Source organism: Mus musculus, chromosome 10 (assembly GCF_000001635.26).
Source record: "Mus musculus strain C57BL/6J chromosome 10, GRCm38.p6 C57BL/6J".
In the NCBI taxonomy this organism is placed as follows: Eukaryota; Metazoa; Chordata; class Mammalia; order Rodentia; family Muridae; genus Mus; species Mus musculus.
In genome coordinates this window covers 5,265,330-5,284,926 of record NC_000076.6, presented here as the reverse complement: position 1 = coordinate 5,284,926, position 19,597 = coordinate 5,265,330, and the positions used below count along the sequence as shown (strand labels likewise).

The 19,597-nt window shown below is 40.0% G+C and overlaps 1 protein-coding gene across 21 annotated transcripts in view; it reads left to right on the top strand.

Annotated features, from left to right (window-relative positions):
- Syne1 (spectrin repeat containing, nuclear envelope 1) overlaps nucleotides 1-19,597 on the top strand; it is a 530,501-nt gene that overhangs the window by 265,766 nt on the left and 245,138 nt on the right. For all 21 annotated transcript variants that reach the window (NM_001347732.1, NM_001347711.1, XM_017314047.2 and 18 more), the window contains 3 exons: nucleotides 10,534-10,670; nucleotides 11,159-11,336; nucleotides 13,938-14,120. In NM_001347732.1, coding sequence (NP_001334661.1) covers nucleotides 10,534-10,670; nucleotides 11,159-11,336; nucleotides 13,938-14,120 — 498 coding nt within the window. The remainder of the gene's footprint in view (nucleotides 1-10,533; nucleotides 10,671-11,158; nucleotides 11,337-13,937; nucleotides 14,121-19,597) is intronic.

Genomic DNA, 19,597 nt, shown 5'->3' with positions numbered 1-19,597 from the left:
GGTCTATTTTTATTCTTCTACATGCAGTCATACAGGTAGAACAGCACCAATTATTTGTTGAAGATTGTCTCCCTTTTCCACTGTATGTATTTGGCTTCTTTGTGTCCGTAGATGTGTGGGTTTATTTATGGGTCTTCAATTCTATTCCATTGATCAACCTGTCTGTTTTTATGCCAGTACCATGAGGTTGGTTTTATCACTATTGCTCTGTAGTACAACTTGAAGTCAGAAATGATGATACCTCCAGAAGTTCTTTTACTACACAGGATTATTGTAGGTATCTTGGGGTTTTGTTTTCACATATGAGGTTGAAAATTGCTCTTTGAAGGTCTGTAAAGAATTTTTATGGGAATTACATAAATCTACAAACTGTTTTTGGTAAGATGACCATTTTTTACTATGTTAATCCTACTGATCAATGAGCAAGAGAGAACTTTCCATTTTCTGTTATCTTCCTCAATTTCTTTCTCAGAGACTTCAAAATCTTGTCATACAGGTCCTTCCCTTGCTTGGTTAGAGTTACAGCATGATATTTTATGTTATTTGTGGCTTTTGCAAAACATGTTGTGTCCCTAATTTCTTTCTTAGCCTGTTTGTCATTTGTATAAAGGAGGTCCTCTCAGTGGTGACGAGCTCCAGAGCGCTGGTTCTCTCATAGCTGAGGGGAATGAGTGTCTTTGAGGGGGGCAGGACTTGGTCTTGTGGGAGATTAAAGTTGCTATCTATAATTATTTACCTGTCTTTACTCTAAATTACTTTGATGCTGGAAGCTACTTTACCTGTCTGAATTTCCAATTTACTCTGAAGTCAGAAGCTGCAGGCCTCTGAGCATATTAACACCTGCAGCATAAGAGGGGGAGGATGGGTAAATAAAGTGGCCCTTTGCTCTCTCCTGCACAGGTCCTCCCCTGTGCTGGGTACTCAGGCTGAGAGGTTAACTTGTCAGCTCGACAAAAGTTGCTCCCCAGGAAGAAAAGAGACACTTAAAAACAAAGATTCTAATTTATTTATTCCTTTGTTTTTTTTTACTATTTTTTAATTAGGTATTTATTTCATTTACATTTCCAATGCTCTCCCAAATGTCCCCCATCCGCTCCCCCACCCACCCACTCCCACTTCTTGGCCCTGGCCTTCTCCTGTACTGGGGCATATAAAGTTTGCAAGACCAATGAGCCTCTCTTCACACTGATGGCCGACTAGGCCATCTTCTGATACATATGCAGCTAGAGACACGAGCTCCGAGAGGTACTGGTTAGTTCATAATGTTGTTCCACCTATAGGGTTGCAGATCCCTTTAGCTCCTTGGTTACTTTCTCTAGCTCCTCCATTGGGGGCCCTGTGATCCATCCAATAGCTGACTGTGACCATCCAATTCTGTGTTTGCTAGACCCCGGCATAGTCTCACAAGAAACAGCTATATCTGGGTCCTTTCAGCAAAATCTTGCTAGTGTATGCAATGGTGTCAGCGTTTGGAGGCTGATTATGGGATGGATGCCCGGATATGGCAGTCTCTAGATGGTCCATCCTTTCATCTCAGCTCCAAACTGTGTCTCTGTAACTCCTTCCATGGGTGTTTTGTTCCCAATTCTAAGAAGGGGCAAAGTGTCCACACTTTGGTCTTTGTTCTTCTTGAGTTTCATGTGTTTAGCAAATTGTATCTTATATCTTGAGTATTCTAAGTTTCTGGGCTAATATCCACTTATCAGTGAGGACATATCATGTGAGTTCTTTTGTGATTGGGTTACCTCACTCAGGATGATGCCCTCCAGGTCCATCCATTTGCCTAGGAATTTCATAAATTCATTTTTTAATAGCTGAGTAGTACTCCATTGTGTAAATGTACCACATTTTCTGTATCCATTCCTCTGTTGAGGGGCATCTGTGTTCTTTCCAGCTTCTGGCTATTATAAATAAGGCTGCTATGTACATAGTGGAGCATGTGTCCTTCTTACCGGTTGGAACATCTTCTGGATATATGCCTAGGAGAGGTATTGCAGGATCACCCGGTAGTACTATGTTCAATTTTCTGAGGAACCGCCAGACTGATTTCCAGAGTGGTTGTACAAGCTTGCAATCCCAGCAACAAATGGAGGAGTGTTCCTCTTTCTCCACATCCTCACCAGCATCTGGTGTCACATGAATTTTTGATCTTAGCCATTCTGACTGGTGTGAGATGGAATCTCAGGGTTGTTCTGATTTGCATTTCCCTGATGATTAAGGATGTTGAACATTTTTTCAGGTGCTTCTCAGCCTTTCCGTATTAATCAGGTGAGAATTCTTTGTTTAGCTCTGAGCCCCATTTTTTTCATGGGGTTATTTGATTTTCTGGAGCCCACCTTCTTGAGTTCTTTATATATATTGGATATTAGTCCCCTATCTGATTTAGGGTAGGTAAAGATCCTTTCCCACTCTGTTGGTGGCCTTTTTGTCTTATTGACGGTGTCTTTTGCCTTACAGAAGCTTTGCAGTTTTATGAGGTCCCATTTATCAATTCTCGATCTTACAGCACAAGCCATTGCTGTTCTATTCAGGAATTTTTCCCCTGTACCCATATCTTGAAGGCTTTTCCCTACTTTCTCCTCTATAAGTTTCACTGTCTCTGGTTTTATATGGAGTTTCTTAATCCACTTAGATTTGACCTTAGTATAAGGAGATAAGAATGGATCAATTCACATTATTCTACATGATAACTGCCAGTTGTGCCAGCACCATTTGTTGAAAATACTGTCTTTTTTCCACTGGATGGTTTTTGCTCCCTTGTCAAAGATCAAGTGACCATAGGTGTGTGGGTTCATTTCTGGGTCTTCAATTCTATTCCATTGGTCTACTTGTCTGTCGCTATACCAGTACCATGCAGTTTTTAATCACAATTGCTCTGTAGTACAGCTTTAGGTCAGGCATGGTGATTCTACCAGAGGTTCTTTTATCCTTGAGAAGAGTTTTTGCTATCTTAGGTTTTTTGTTATTCCAGATGAATTTGCAGATTGCCCTTTCTAATTCGTTACAATCATTCATCCTGACCAAGTAGGTTTCATCCCAGGGATGCAGGGATGGTTCAATATATGGAAATCCATCAACGTAATCCAGTATATAAACAAACTCAAAGACAAAAACCACATGATCATCTCATTAGATGCGGAGAAAGCATTTGACAAAATCCAACACCCATTTATGATAAAAGTCTTGGAAAGATCAGGAATTCAAGGCCCATACCTAAACATGATAAAAGCAATCTACAGCAAACCAGTAGCCGACATCAAAGTAAATGGTGAGAAGCTGGAAGCAAGCCCACTAAATCAGGGACTAGACAAGGCTGCCCACTTTCTCCCTACCTATTCAACATTGTACTTGAAGTCCTAGCCAGAGCAATTTGACAACAAAAGGAGATCAAGGGGATACAAATTGGAAAGGAAGAAGTCAAAATATCACTTTTTGTAGATGATATGATAGTATATGTAAGTGACCCTAAAAATTCCCCCAGAGAACTCCTAAGCCTGATAAACAGCTTCAGTGAAGTGGCTGGATATAAAATTAACTCAAACAAGTCAATGACCTTTCTGTACACAAAGGATAAACAGGCTGAGAAAGAAATTAGGGAAACAACACCCTTCTCAATAGTCACAAATAATATAAAATACCTTGGCGTGACTCTAATTTATTTCTAAGAGAAAGTAAAAAGGAAGAAAAGACCATATCAGACTATATGTTCTGACATCTGCCCTCTTAATATTTAAACTCCTCTATTCTCTTAATTTCTAAAACTCTAACCTGGTGCTGTTCTTCTTTTTGCTTCACTTCTTTACACATTTTCTGAGAACGCATGACTACATGGTATATCTATTTCAAAAGTTCACCACAGGTTTAAACATAAAATCAGATCATAAACTGAGTAAGAAGTTTACAACAGAGATGTTTACAGGTGTCTCTATTATGGGTTGTTATGTAACTAGACATTTATTCTCTGTCACTAGCTCCACAGGATCATTGAAAGTTAAAAACTGTAATTCTCATGTCTAAGTTAATGATGAATTTTTGTATACATAACTCCAGACAGTATCTTCTGTCCTTACACCTACAATAATTCATTAATTCTCTTTTATGACCTTTGGTTAATTGTTTTATAGCTCTAAGGAAAATATTCTAAGTTGTAAATACATACTTTGTATCTTAGAGGCAATTAACTCATGACTCATGAAGACTGGCAGAGTTCTAATTGCATTGTTCATATTAGAAAAGGCTTTAATAGTAATATACATGTGTATATAATAAACCTATTATAAAGGCCTTAATAATTACTTGTATAATTATAGAGACTCTTATAGAATCGTCATTAGGAATTAAAAAATCATCTATTTGTCTGTATAGCGTCACTAAAAGACAGTACATCTTCACTGATCTGCAGAAAACCTGCCCACTAGAGTGGAATAATGACTAGGGATTATACATTAATTTAATATTGACCAGAAAATCATACCAGTAGCAGGAATCAAAACCTGAAAATGTCATTCCTTGACCCTTGCCTGCAAGGGTTCACTCATTACAGTCCACAGTGAAACCATCTCTAGAAGATCACCTGCTAGTCTTTAGCCTTTTGTAGATGGCTCCTGACAGACTGATTTTTCTTAGTTGATTTTTGTATCCAGTCACTTTGCTGAAGGTATTTATCAGCTATAAGAGTTCTCTAGTAGAATTTTTGGGGTCACTTCTATATACTATCATCTTCAAATACCCATACTTTGACTTCTTCCTTTCCAGTTTGCATCCCCTTGTCATCCTTAAGTTATATTATTGCTCTAACTATTACTTCAAGTACTATGTTGAATACATATGGATAGAGTGGGCAGCCTTGTCCTGTCCCTGATTTTAGTGGAATTGCTTTAAGTTTGTCTCCATTTGATTTTATATGGCTATTAGTTTGCAAAATATTGCTTTTATTATGTTTAGGTATGGACTTTGAATCCCTGATGTCTCCAAGACTTTTAACACGAAAGAACATTGGATTTTGCCAATGGCTTTTTCAGCATGCAATGGGAAAATCATGTGTTTTTTTTGGCTTTCAGTTTGCTTATATGGTGGATTATGTTGATGGATTTTCATATATTGAATCATCCCTCTATCCCTGGGATCAAGCCTATTTGATCATGTTGGGTGACGTTTTTTAGTATGTTCTTGGATTCGGTTTGTGTGTGTTTTATTGAGTACTCTTGCATTACTGTTCATAAGGAAAACTGGTCTAAGATTCTCTTTCTCTGTTGAGTCTTTGTGTGCTTTAGGTATCAAGGTAACTGACTTCATAGAATGAGTTTGGCCATGTTCCTTCTGTTTCTATTTTGTGCAATAGTTTGAGTAGTATGGGAATTAGTTCTTTAAATATCTGGTAGAATTTTGCACTAAAACCATCTGGCCCTGGGCTTTTAGATTTTTTAGATTTTGTGAAGTACAGGCTATTGAAGTAAGACCTAATGATTCTTTTTTGACATTTTGTTATTCGATATCTTCTTTATTTACATATCAAATGGTATCCTCTTTCCTGTTTTCCCCTCTGAAAACCCCCTTTCCCTTCCTCCCCCTGCTCACCAACCTGCCTACTCCTGCTTCCTGGCCCTGGCATTTCCCTACACTGGGGCTTAGAGCCTTCACAGGACAAAGGGCCTCTCCTCCCATTGATGACCGACTAGGCCATCCTCTGCCACATAGGCAGCTGGAGCCATGAGTCTCACCATGTGTACTCTTTGCTTGGTGGTTTAGTCCCTGGGAGCTCTGGGGGTTCTGGTTAGTTCATTTGTTGTTACTCCTATGGGGCTGCTAACCCCTTCAGCTCCTTGGGTCCTTTTTCTAACTCCCTCACTGGAGACCCTGTGCTCAGTCCAATGGTAAGCTGTGAGCATCCACCTCTGCATTTGTCAGGCACTGGTGGAGTCTCTTAGGAGACAACAGGCTTCTGTCAGCAAGCACTTGTTGGCATCCACAAAAGTGTTTGTGATTGTATACGGGATGGATCCCTAGGTGGGGCAGTCTCTGGATGGCCTTTCCTTCAGTCTCTGCTCCACACTTTGTCTCTGTGTCTCATTCCATGGGTATTTTGTTCCTCCTTCTAAGAAGGATCAAAGTATCCACACTTTGGTCTTCCTTCTTCTTGAGTTTCATGTGGTTTGTGAATTGTATCTTGGGTATTCCGAGCTTCTGGGCAAATTTATTAGTGAGTGCATACCATGTATGTTCTTTTGTGATTGGGTTACCTCACTCAGGATGATATCCTCCAGATCCATCTATTTGCCCAAGAATTTCATAAATTCATTGTTTTTAATAGCTGAATAGTACTGCATTGTGTAAATGTACCACATTTTCTATATCCATTCCTCTGTTGAGGGGCATCTGGGTTCTTTCTAGCTTCTGGCTACTATAAATGAGGCTGCTATGAAATAGTGGAGCATGTGTCCTTACTACATGTTGAAGCATCTTCTGGGTATATGCCCAGGAGTGGTATTAGTGTGTACTCAGGTAGTACTATGTCCAATTTTTTGAGTAACCACTAAACTGATTTCCAGAGTGGCTAGGCCTAATGATTCTTTGACTTTCTTCGGTGTCTGTTGTTCTGTCTCCCTTTTCATTTCTGACTTTGATAATTTGAATCCTGTCCCTCTACCTATTTTGAGTGTGGCTAAGGTTTGCCTATCTTGATTTTCTCAAAGAGTCAGGTCTTGGTTTTCTTGATTCTTTGTATTGTTTTCTTTGTTTAAATAGCTAGTATAAGAACTCTAATTTCTTTATGAGGGCACTTAGTGCTATGAACTTTCCTCTTTGCACTGGTTTCATAGTGTCCCATAAGTTTGGGTATGTTGTGCCCCCATTTTCATTGAATTCTAGAAAGTCTATAATTTCTTTCTTTATTTCTTCCCTGACCCAGTGATCATTGGTTAGAAAGTTGTTTAGTTCCCTTGAATTTGTAAGCTTTCTGTTGTTTCTGTTGTTGAAGTCCAGCTCTAATTCATGGTGGTCTGACAAGATACAAGGAGTTAAAATTCAATTCTCTTATATCTGTTGAGGTTTTTTGTGACCAACTATATGGTCAATTTTAGAGAAAGTTCTATGAGATGCTGAGAATGTATATTCTTTTGTGTTTGGGTGAAAAGTCCTATAGATACCTGTTAGGCCCATTTGATTCTAACCTCTGTTAGTTTCATTATTTTTTTCTGTTTAGTTTCTGTCTCAATGTCCTATCCATTGGTGAGAATGGGGTATTGAAGTCTCCCACTATTAATATGTGGGGTTCAATGTGCCACTTAAGCTTTTGTAATGTATCTTTTATGAATGTGGATGCCCTTACATTTCATTTGGTGCATACGTGTTCAGAATTGAGATGTCATCTTGGTGGATTTTTCCTTTGATGAATATGAAGTGTCATTACCCATCTCTTTTTATTCTGGTTGAAAGTTTATTTTATTAGCTATTAGAATGGCTATTCCACCTTGTGTCTTGGTCCACTTGCTTGGAAAACTTTTTTTCTAGCCCTTTTCTCTGAGGGTAGTATCTATCTTTGTTGCTGAGGTATGTTTCTTATATACAGCAAAATGATGGATCCTGTTTTGCATCCATTCTGTTAGCCTATGTCTTTTTGTTGGGGAATTGAGACCCTTGATGTTGAGAGATATTAATGGCCAATGATTGTTAATTCCTGTTTATTTTGATGTTGGTGGTGTTAATGTGTGTGTGTGTGTGTGTGTGTGTGTGTGTGTGTGTGTGTGTGTGTGTTTGTATATTTGTGTGAGCTTCCCTTGTTCTGTTTTTGCTGGTATGGAATTATTTATTTTCTGTATTTTCTTGTGTGTAGTTAACCTCCAAGGTTTGAGTTTTTCTTCAAGTATTTTCTGTAAGGCTGTATTGGTGGATAGATGTTGTTTAAATTTGTTTTTGTCTTGGAATATCTTGGTTTTTTTTTTCCATCTATAGTGATTGAAAGTTTTGCTGGGTATCATGTCTAGGTTGGTATCTGTAGTTTCTTAGAGTCTGTAAGACATTTGTCTAGACCCTTCAAGCGTTTAGAGTCCATGTTGAGAAGCTGGGAGTAATTATGATAGGTCTGCCTTTATATGTTACTTGTCCTGCTTTCTTATAGCACCCATAACCACCATTCCAGAAGTAATATCTCCCCCAGTTATCTAGGCTAACCTCTATCAAAAATCAATCAAAGAAGTGTACCACAGGCTTGCCTACAAGCCAGTCTTTCGGGGGTATTGTTTTAACAAAGGATCCTTCTTTGGAATTGACTCTAGCTTGTGCTATATTGATATAAAACTAGCCAGCACAGCATCATCAGATAAGCATTCTTGGGGAGCCAGAGAGGCCACCACAGAGAATCACTTGAGGAATTAGTGGTGGAGCTGAATCCTAGGTCATGATTACAACTTGATCAGCTAGGTGAGGTAGAGGAAAACACTAAGGAAGGAGAAAGGTAGACAAGGAGAATAGAGACTAGAAGTTATTTGAGAGCTACTATGACTATTCCACTCTAGGAAAATATCTCACATAAGTGAGACCAGGAGAAAGAATGTGAGGGGGCAAGGAGGCAATTGGTTAAAGTTGCATGAAGCCAATGAGGAATGAATGTGTGTGTGTGTGTGTGTGTGTGTGTGTGTGTGTGTGTGTGGTGTGTGACAACTTTTCCTGTGGAGATAGGTGCAGACATCTATTTACCTGAAATATGTCACAGATGACACACTAAAGAAAGAATTCCATCCAATGTAGCTGGGGGAGCAGTGAGTACTCTGGGGGTTCTCACAAAGCCTGGCCACCTCGGAAGCAGCAGTGTCACTGAAAACCTCACCTTAGCATTAGAGACAGTTCATGAAAGCTGTATCCATAGAGCTTTCTGCTCAACTTGCCGGCGGCTGTATTGGAAAACATCTGGTTCCTCCATCTATCACTTACTGCCTGTCTAAGTTTGTGTGTGGGTGGAGTGGTATGGGGGAGTCTTGTGATTCTTGTCATTTTCAAAACTTCCCAAGCCTAGCAAGTTTCACAACCTTCCTAAGTGTCTTCTGAGGCTTCCCTTCCCGGAAGGAAGAAAGGTTTCATTCAGAGGAAAAGTTATAGGCCGTAGTATGATGGCAAATCTTCTGACTGACAGAAACCAGAGGAGAGTGATGTCATTTATAGGATGACAACACAACACAGACCTGGTATGTTGATAAGGGCTGTGGGCCATCTCTCGATAAATATCAATGAGAATAGCAACAGTAGCAACAATAGCTACTTGAGTGGTTATTAATCTATTTGTCTTTTTCCACAGTTAAAACTGTGTGTGTGTGTGTGTGTGCATGAGCATATGTGTGTATGCCCATGAGTATATGTTATGTTCATGCATGTGTGTATATGTGGGCACACACATGTGCACACACAGTTTTAAAAACATCTTTTTGTTTTAGTGACACTATTGAGAGAGTTTCATTACATATTTGGTTGTTATTCCCTTTGAAATTTTACAAAGTAGGCATTGAACAGTGTATCAGACATTGTGCTAAGGACTTGGGCACTCAGGATCTCATTTGTCCCTTGATATTAATCAGATAAGAGGAATACTCTCATTGCAAAGCACACTGTGGAGTCCAGTGGACCATGGCTTTGATTCCATAATTGTACTCCTTAATTGTAGGGTGCCATTTTGGATTAAGTATGTCTAGAACTGTGGCTATCTATATATTGTCTATCAAAAATTATGAGCTCTTTGCAAAGGAGAGTGATACCTATATTCATGGGGCAGCATGATGTTCTCAAATGTCATACCAGATATTAGCAAAGATTTGGTGATGATATGAATGAAACTATGAGATGTATGAGCTAGTAGGTAAGTCAGACTGTGGATTATAAGAAGTTGTTAATATCAGTGTTCACTGGCTATAGTGCATAAAAATCAACTGGGACATATATTGTAAGTACAAATATATGTTGCTTTCCCTTTTAATCACTGGTTTTCAACCTCTGGGTCACAGCCCTTTGGCAGGTCTAAGGACCTTTTCATAGGGATCACCTAAATACAAGGACCATCCAAAACTACAGATACTTACATTATGATTAATAACAATAGCAAAACTATTACATTTATTAAGTAGCAACAAAAATAATTTTATGATTGGAAGTTACCACAACATGAGGAACTATATTAAAGGGTCACAGCATTAGAAGGTTGAGAATGACTGTTTTAAATGACCATTCAATATCTTAAATGATAGGCAATTTCCAAACAGCCTCGTTGGTCCATGTTCTAAACAATGTAGGGCATTTCCTCTTTGCTCTTACTTTAAGTTTAATCATTTTACTGCTTTATTCTTGATGCAGGAGTGTCTATCCATGGCCTGAAGTAGATACAGATTGCACAAGTGCCATCATGGGCTATAAAAAACATATCTGAAAATAGACCTCACCCCACTATTGAATTCACTGTGTTGATTTGCTCTTTACTAATAACTTATAATGTATGCATGCAGAGTTATGAAAGTCACTGAGTTTAGTGTCTGTCTTGGTTTTCTCTATTAGGAGATCCTGGATGCTCTACAAAAGGCAGAGCCTATGACAGAGGATCTCAAGTCTCAGTTGAATGAGCTATGCCGGTTTTCCAGGGACCTGAGTCCATACAGTGAGAAAGTCTCAGGCTTAATTAAAGAATATAACTGGTGAGCATGAACCATCCTGCTGTTAAAATAACTTCTTTTCATTTGGATTTCCTTTGAGACAGAGTCTCTGTGTGTAGCCAAGATCCCCCTTCTCCAGTCTCAGTTGTAGCTAGAATTCCAGCTATAATGGCAGGAAATAAGGCTGTGAATAAATATATATTTCAAAATATATCCATACAAAGTTGGAGCTAAGCCGAGCATGAAGTGGTTGTCTGTGACTCTAGCTTCTCAGGAGGCTTATGTGGAGGGCTAAGCTCATGAGACAGAGAACAGCCTACGTGACATAGTAAGACCTGGTATAAAAATTTTTTTTAAAGCTAGAACATTTTTATAGTCTGACTTTATTGACTCTATCAATTAACTAAGAGTAAAATGTAGCACCAGTTAGGTAAATGCACATTTCGAAGAACTGTGGATTTTGCTCCATGTTACTTTAATCAACGTTGTCCCTTTTCTTCTATCCTCCAATTTGCAAATCGCCCTTTCAGTCTCTGTCTGCAAGCTTCCAAGGGCTGCCAGAATAAAGAACAGATTTTGCAGGAAAGATTTCAGAAGGCCTCCAGGGGCTTCCAGCAGTGGTTGGTTAACGCAAAAATCACCACGGCCAAGTGTTTTGATCTACCTCAGAATCTTAGTGAAGTTTCTTCCAGTCTTCAGAAGATCCAGGTAAGAGCTCTGCGGTCAGTGCCAAAGGCAATGCTGAGTCAGGCCAATATGAGACTCTGGGTCTTTGCCCAAGTGCATTAAAGATTAAAGTTTAGTTTAAGAAATTTAAATTCCAGATAAAGCTACCCCTGAAGTAGTGGAATAAATACTAGCTCGCTCATATACACAACAGTAGAGTTCTTAATGAGTAATAACACTGGACTCTGGGTGGGTTGTTTTCATTTAATTTTTGTTCCAACCGTGATAGGTATACACAATTATTGTTCTTAGCATGTTAGTAGAATAAAGGTGTCTTAGTCAGGGCAGAAGGCTTGTGTCTGAGACGGGGAGAGTTGATAATCCACGTGTGATGTTTGGTTGATTGGTTGGTTTTATTTTAGTATTTCCCTCACCCTGACAACAACTCCATGGTGCCATTTCAGCTGCCACCCAGACATCAACACTTTTAGAAGACACTGTAATGACTTCGTTTTTCGTAAATATTTGGAATTTGAATTCCTTGCTAGAAAGCATATGGATATAGATGCAGCCAACCATGAATAAGGAGGGAATCATGTGAGAGCTTTTTCTACAGACCACAGGATCTGAAATAATGGTGTCCATACTTACCTAGCTCACAGCTTTGACTCCCAGTTCATGATGTAAGAAGACAGATTTTCTTGGGAATGTGCTACATTCAAATTCCTCCAACTTTTCTCCTGGCTACGAAGTTGAACTGTGAACATCCAACCACCAGTTTATTTGTGACTATGAAACCCAGTCCTGTTTTGGACAGCAGCCTTTTCTCTGACTCTTAACCTAGTTGCTTGTGTGAAGTAGCCACCCATCAAAAGAGATGTCTTGATGAAATCCTGTATTGCTCTACTTTGCATGATTGCATAGCCTACTTTAAAGAGCAAACAAGTAGATTTACCTCTCCATTCTAAAGGCTGAAGGAAAAGCCTGTGGGGTCAGTCCTTTCCTAATGGGACTAACCTCTAATGGGTATGTCATGGCACAGGAAGCCTTCAGCAGGAGAAAAGAGCCATGCCTCAGTTAGGGTTTATATTGCTATGGAGAGACACCATGACTAAGGCAACCCTTAGAAAGGAAAACATTTAATTGGGGCTGGCTTACAGGTTCAGAAGTTCAGTCCATTACCATCATGGTGAGAAGCATGGCAGTTTACAGAGAGACGAGGTGCTGAAGGAGGAGCTGAGAGTTCTACACCTTAATCCACACACAGTGGGAACAGACAGTGAGCCACTAGGCTGGGCTTGAGTTTCCAATTCCTGGAAACCCACCCCCAGTGACACACTTCCTCCAATAAGGCCAGACATCCAAATAGTGCTAGTCCTTATGAGCCAAGGGGCCAGTTTCATGTAAATTACCACAGGCTATATCAGACAGGAAGCAAAAGATACTAGGAAGTGGTCAGTTTCTTTGCCTAGAATCCTCTCCAGGTGGCTCAGCCAGTAAAATAACTTTCTGCCAAGCCTGAAGACCTGAGTTTGAGCCTTAGACTCACACATGGAGGAAGAAGAGAACCAATTCCTGAAAGTTGTCTTTAACCTCCATACACTTGTCTCAGCAAGCATGCCCAGACAGACACAATAAATAAGTAAACAATTTTTTTTTTTAAAAAAAAAGTCTCTCAAGGGCCTGGCTCTAAGTGCACCAGGATAGCCCATCAGGTCCCACCTTTGAAGCATCGCCAAACCATAGACCTAGATTTCAACACATAAGTCTGTGGGGGGTAATCCTCCCTCTCAAACTTCATCAATGCGCTTTCATCAAAGTCCAAAGCACAGAGTCTCTATGTTACTCGACAGGCAAAACAAAGCACCTTTAGCTGCATTTTCATTTCTTCTCTAATGTCTGAAAGTATTAATTGGCATGAACTCTAACACCTCAAATATACTTACTTATAAAAAGGGAAATTAACCTCGGGCTTAACCTAGAAGTTGAGAAAGCTATGCCACTTGCCCACAGCTCATGTTGTCATTAGGTAGTGAACTTACTTTTTATAAGAACAACCATAGGTTTGGTACTAGTTTTTGATAAACTACTAATAACAATGTTCCCTACTACTTAATAGCATCCGCTTGATTAGAATCCCCCAGGGAAGCTCTCCTGTGGTCTTTTGATAGGGCATAGTGGTGTTCTGCTGAACAGGTGGTCTGATTGTTGTCATATGGGCTGTGTAAGATGTGTACCTGCTTGTGTTAGTTCTCACTTTGGTAGATGGGATGTTCAGAACCAAAGACATGATACAGCTACATCAATTATACAGAACCATGGTGGTATTTATTTTTCTAAACTGAACCTAGCCAGGGGTTGTTTATAACATTTGTTATCTCTTGGCCCCCATCACTTCTTCTGTTTATTTTTTTTAACAAGTTGATAACAGTTCATAAAATAGCTCGTGATGTTTGGTGGTCAACTCAGAATTAATATTAGGAAATAAAATATTTCATAACTGGATTGCTAAACGGAAACCTGGGTCATTTCACTTATGTAATACTTTTTTTTTTTATTATTTCGCCGAGACATTTCACAGAAATATCCAACAGTAAAGCATTGTGTGTCCTAAGGTACCTAATTTTTATCTCTTTCTTACAGGAGTTTCTGTCAGAAAGTGAAAATGGGCAACATAAGCTAAACACAATGCTGTTCAAAGGGGAGCTGCTGAGCTCTCTGCTGACCGAAGAGAAAGCACAAGCTGTCCAGGCCAAAGTCCTAACCGCAAAAGAGGAATGGAAAAGTTTTCATGCAAATCTCCACCAAAAGGAATCAGCCCTGGAGGTACTGCCCAGCCACCCCATGGGGCATGCCTTGTGGAGTGTGGTGGTGGTGGTGGTGGGAAATGGGCAGTTTCAGTGTCCCACAGAGTTTTTAAGTATTTTGGTCACCTCATTTTGCATAGAAACAGGCAACCAGATGATGAGAGGTAAGCTTGGTGCTGTGAGTGACTAGCCCTGAGGACTAGATGGCTTCTTACACAAAGGCTATTGCTACAGGCTCATCCATGCACATCCCTACCCAACCAACCTCACTTCTGAGCAGCACATTTACTGTTTCATTTGAAATACTGCAGTTTGGGAAATTACTCCCTGGAGAATAGACAGAAAAACTCCTGCAAGGCCACACAAAATACTGGCTCAGAGTTCATATAACCCACACTAGCATCTGGTTTGGGGTGTTGAATGCAAAGGAAGATAACATTCATGTGATTTAATGTCCTAAAATGACAACTTATGAATATCATAATTTCTGCCACAAGGCAGAATTTCTTTTCTTCTGAGATCATTAATTATTTGTATTACCTCTTCTATGTATGTAAGTCACAGTACTTCTGAAAACATTTCCTGGTAGGGTGGATTCTTAATTTGATGGTGGTCATAATAAATACAAGATTAAAAAGGAGACCACAATAAGGAATTGGATCAGGAAAAAATACACCTTCTTGGTTCTTTCTTATACTAAGAGCATTGAGTTCACTCTTGTAAACAGATGTTGTTCATGGCAAACATTCTCCACTAAACATAATGGTAATCATGAAGTTCCTGGAAATTACTTGTGACCTGTAATATCATTAGTGCAATGTGGCCTTCAAAGTGAGAGTTATATAGTGAATGTGTCTCTTGTAGCCAAGTCATTTTACTTAAACATTGTCCAAGATCAGGGAGCTCATGATTGACAGTTTTGTTAATCTGAAGTGCCTCATAGCAGGTATAACTACTGAATCTAATTCCACCTCTCCTTCCTTTCCTAATAGGAATAGACAATGTAGTATACATTTTGGTAATAGGAGGGCAAGTCTTTATCCTCTTTCTGGAACTTCATTTTCTAGAAAGTCATTCCCATGAAGGAGATGACTGTATTGCAGGAATTTCTAGGATCAAATATGCACACTCATAGAAAGATGCCACTAGCTCTATATGAAGAAGTCAAGGAAGGTGTCCAGAGAAGTGACATTTAAACTATACCTTGAAGGTCATGTATCCATTGGCTCTTCCAAGTTTGGTGTGTAGTTGTTCCAGAAAGAACTGGGTGCGTGGGTTCAGGAGTCCATGAATGATGTTGAAAAGTGGAAAATGTTGAGAAATTTGAGGCAGACATGAAGTTTAGGCAGAGGAGCAGTAGAGATAAATGGAGATAGAGACTAGGATCACACAGTGAAAAGTCTGAGTGTCAAGTAATTTGACTCTGACTCTCAACCAGTTTCCCTCAAAAGAATGCAAGACAGTTTCCCTAGGATGAAGCCTACCACGGACTCTTACAGATGCAGAGGACAGAAGCAAACAACAGATGCCTCAGGTTAACAGGACTTGTTTCTTTCTTCAAGATTCCTTGAGAAAGACTAAGTGAGTGAGTGGCAGGCCTTAAAGATGGAGATATACATGCCAACTTTGACTGTAGTATAAACAAGAACGGGGAATCGCACATAGCCAGAAAAGCACTGTGGTATAAACAAGAATTGGAAACTGTATATAGCCAGAAAAGCAGAAAAAAACTTATCATAGTGGTGCATGTGAAAGTGGGGGTCTACATAGCAGAAAGAGTAATAGGGCAGGCGATCCATCTCTAAGACAAAACACAGCAGGTCTTGTCAATTAACTATGTAGGGGGTGGGGGGAGTGCCAAAGTTAAGTTTGATTCTTGAGTGTCTCATCTGGAAAACTGTGAATGAGGACGCTGTTAACTGAGATGTGAATGGAGATATGGATATAGCCTTGGGAATGAACCTATTTAGTTAGAGTAATCTACACTCGCTTTTGTGTACCTAGAAAGTGATCTGTGGCTAATGATCAGAACACAGCAGCTAACAAAAGCCCGAGGGTCCGACAAGAGAGCAGAACTGAGAAATCAGTGCCTGACACTGTGGACAATTACATATACCACTCCATGTAGTTCTCAAAGCCATTATAGATCACAAGTGACTATTTGTCTCTGTCATGTGGATGAAGAAATGAAGGAGCCATGCATGATGGTACAGAACTGGAACACCAAGAGACAGAGGCAGTATGATTAGGAGTTTGAAGCCAGTCTGTGCTACATGGCCAATCTGACCCTGTCAATAATTAAGGGAAGAGAGAAAGAAAGAAAGAAAGAAAGAAAGAAAGAAAGAAAGAAAGAAAGAAAGAAAGAAAGAAAGGAAGGAAGGAAGGAAGGAAGGAAGGAAGGAAGGAAGGAAGGAAGGAAGGAAGGAAGAAAGAAAGAAAGAAAGAAAGAAAGAAAGAAAGAAAGAAAGAAAGAAAGAAAGAAAGAAAGAGAAAAGTGAAGAGAGGACGGTAGGTAGGGAAGGAAGGAGGAAAGGAGAGCGAAGGGGGAAGGAAGGTGGGGAAGGCACACTAAGATACAGGATGGCCAATTCCCACAGCTGGTAAGTGATAGAGACAGGTCAAACCCAGCCCTGTGCCTCAGTGGTTCATAATTACAGTTATAGTAACACAGGGTTTGAGAGCTTCTAGATGTCACTGGAGACACTGGAGAATTCACTGGGCAAAACCTTCAGCCTGAACACAGAATAGGAAGCCAATAACCTCTGCACAGACACAAAGTGCAGGCCTAAATCCAGAGGCTCAGGAGGAGCTTCCAGTACCCATGGCAAGTGCATGCTTACAGTTAGCACTCAGTCACTTCATGCTTACATGAAGCACCCAGCTTTCTTCTGTGCTCCCCGAGGTATTTGCAAAGCCACAGTTTTTGGTCAGGGTTTTCTATGTGTAGCATCTCCACAAAACAGCACTAACAGGAAGACATAACTGCCTTGCATTTACAAATGCATTTAATTATTCAATTCGTATTTGGCAAGAATTAATCTAGACTCTGGGGATGCAGCAGAGAGGAAAACAGAACAAACCCTCTGTTCTGATGAACCTTACATTTTCTTGGGTATCCTTCTTGATAATCTTACCTATGTGATGTATTTTAAACTCCCTGATGCTTTCCTGCAGCCAATGCATCTCCCTATGGAAAACATAGAAGACATGATCAAGTGCCGACTCTACCAGTACCCTGGACCAGATGCAGAGCAAGCTTTGCGCCAATGTCCAATAGGCTCTGCAGTCTTCATACTTAGCTTCCCAGATAACATTTTATGGGCCTGATGATGCTTTAGTAAAATTACCTAAATTCTTTAAATCTTTTGTTGGTCCACATTGCAATTTTAATAATAGATTCATATGATTTGATCTAGCATTTTATAAGAAGTAGATTCCTTTGCCACCATGAAATATATAACACATTATCAGCATGTTTTAATCTATAATCTATGAAAGTAATAATATTTATACTATCCTTGTGAGATAAGCATGCAGTTCTCAGTATTTCTTATTAAGAATAAGTATATTTAAAACATAATAAACAAAGAGCTGGGGAGATGATTCGGTTGGTAGTGTGCTTGCTTCACTAGCAGGAGAGCCTAAATTCAAGTCACAGCACCTACATAAAAGCCAGGAGCTAAGCTAAGGGTACCAGGAGGGTTCTTGGGCTTCACTGGCTTGCCAGTCTAGCCAAGTTGGTAAGCTCCAAGTTCAATGAGAAATTCTCCCCTCTAAACAAACATGGTAGAGGTGATGGGGAAGTGACCCAGGGTTAAGAGCACATACTGCTCCTGCAGAGGACCTGAGTTCAGTTCCCACCACCCATATCAGGCAACTCACAGCTGCATGTAACTCCAGTTACAAGGGAGCTAACTCCCTCTTCTTGCTTCCACAAAGAGCTGCGCTTACATGCACATGCTCCTACACAGACACACACATACATGTGTGCACAACTAAAAATAAAATAAATCCTTAAAAAATTATAACAAAAATGAGGGTGGAAAGCAATCATGGAAAAAGTTCTCAAGATGTTGACCTCACAGGAACACATTCATGTACATGTATACCCTCACATACGTGTTTACATTCACATAAACATTCATGCCAGCATAATAAACACATGAGTTACATAGGTGTGTGTGTGTATATATATAGTGCTACTTATCCTATCATTAGTTAGTTCTTACCAGTGCTGGGTCATCCCTATAAGGAAACAGGGTACATTCCAGGAAGCATGAGACATGAGCCCTTCCATTGTGGAACTTAGATTCTCAGGGTACAAGCCAGGCATAGCAGCATCAGATGGGAATGCACAGCTCGACCCTGACTATGATTAAGCTTGTGTTTAAAAAAGTCAAAAGCACAGAAGTAGAAGTGAGCTATTCAGAGAATTAAAGAAAGTGGTTGTGTAGCCTAAAAGTAAAGGCCTAAACACTCTTAAAGGATGCCAAGTGAAGGTTGGAGATCTCTCTCAGTCTCTCTCTCTCTCTCTCTCTCTCTCTCTCTCTCTGTATGTATATGTATGTGTGCATGTCTGTCTGTCTGTCTGTCTCTCATCAATGTGTGTATATGGCTGTCTCTATCTCTATCCCTGTTCATATATGTCTCTGTCTGTCTCTCTGTGTGTGACTGTCTCTGTCTTTCTTTGTCTCTGTTCTTATCTGCCAGTCTCTGTCTGACTGCCCCGTCTGTCTGTCTGTCTGTCTGTCTCTGTGTGTGTGTCTGACTGCCTCTCTGTCTCTGTTCATGTGTGTGTATCTTTCTCTCTGTCTCTGTCCCTGTCTGTTTGTGGGTGTGTGTCTGTCTCTGTATATGTGTCTGGCTGCCTCTCTGTCTCTGTCCCTGTCCCTGTCCATGTGTGTCTGTCTGTCTTTCTGTGTATATCTGATTATCTGTCTGTCTCTGTCCTTGTATATCTGGGTGTCTGTCTCTGTATATGTGTCTGACTGTTTCTCTCTGTCTCTGCTCATGTATGTCTCTCTCTCTCTCTCTCTCTCTCCCTCTCTCCCTCTCTCCCTCCTCCCTCTGTCTGTCTCTCTGTGTATATTTGACTGTCTCTCTGTCTCTGTCCCTGTCCGTATGTCTCTGAATATGTGTCTGTCTCTCTGTCCTTGTCCCTATCGGTGCGTGTGTAGTGTGTGTATGTGTGTGTGAGTGTGTGTGTGTGTGTGTGTGTGTGTGTGTGTGTGTAGGTCACAAATTGACATAAAGTGTCATCTTGAATCACATTTAGCCTTGAGATATATATATATATATATATATATATACACACACACACACACATACATACATACATACATACATATTTACAACTGGGTCCCTTTCTGAACCTAGATGTGGCAGAGTCTGCTAGTCTGCGGGGATTCTTCTGTATCTCCTTCTCAAGTCTAGGATTACAAACTTGTGCTCCATCCTAGCTTTGTTTCTTTGGTTTAAGTTGGTTCTGTGAATTAA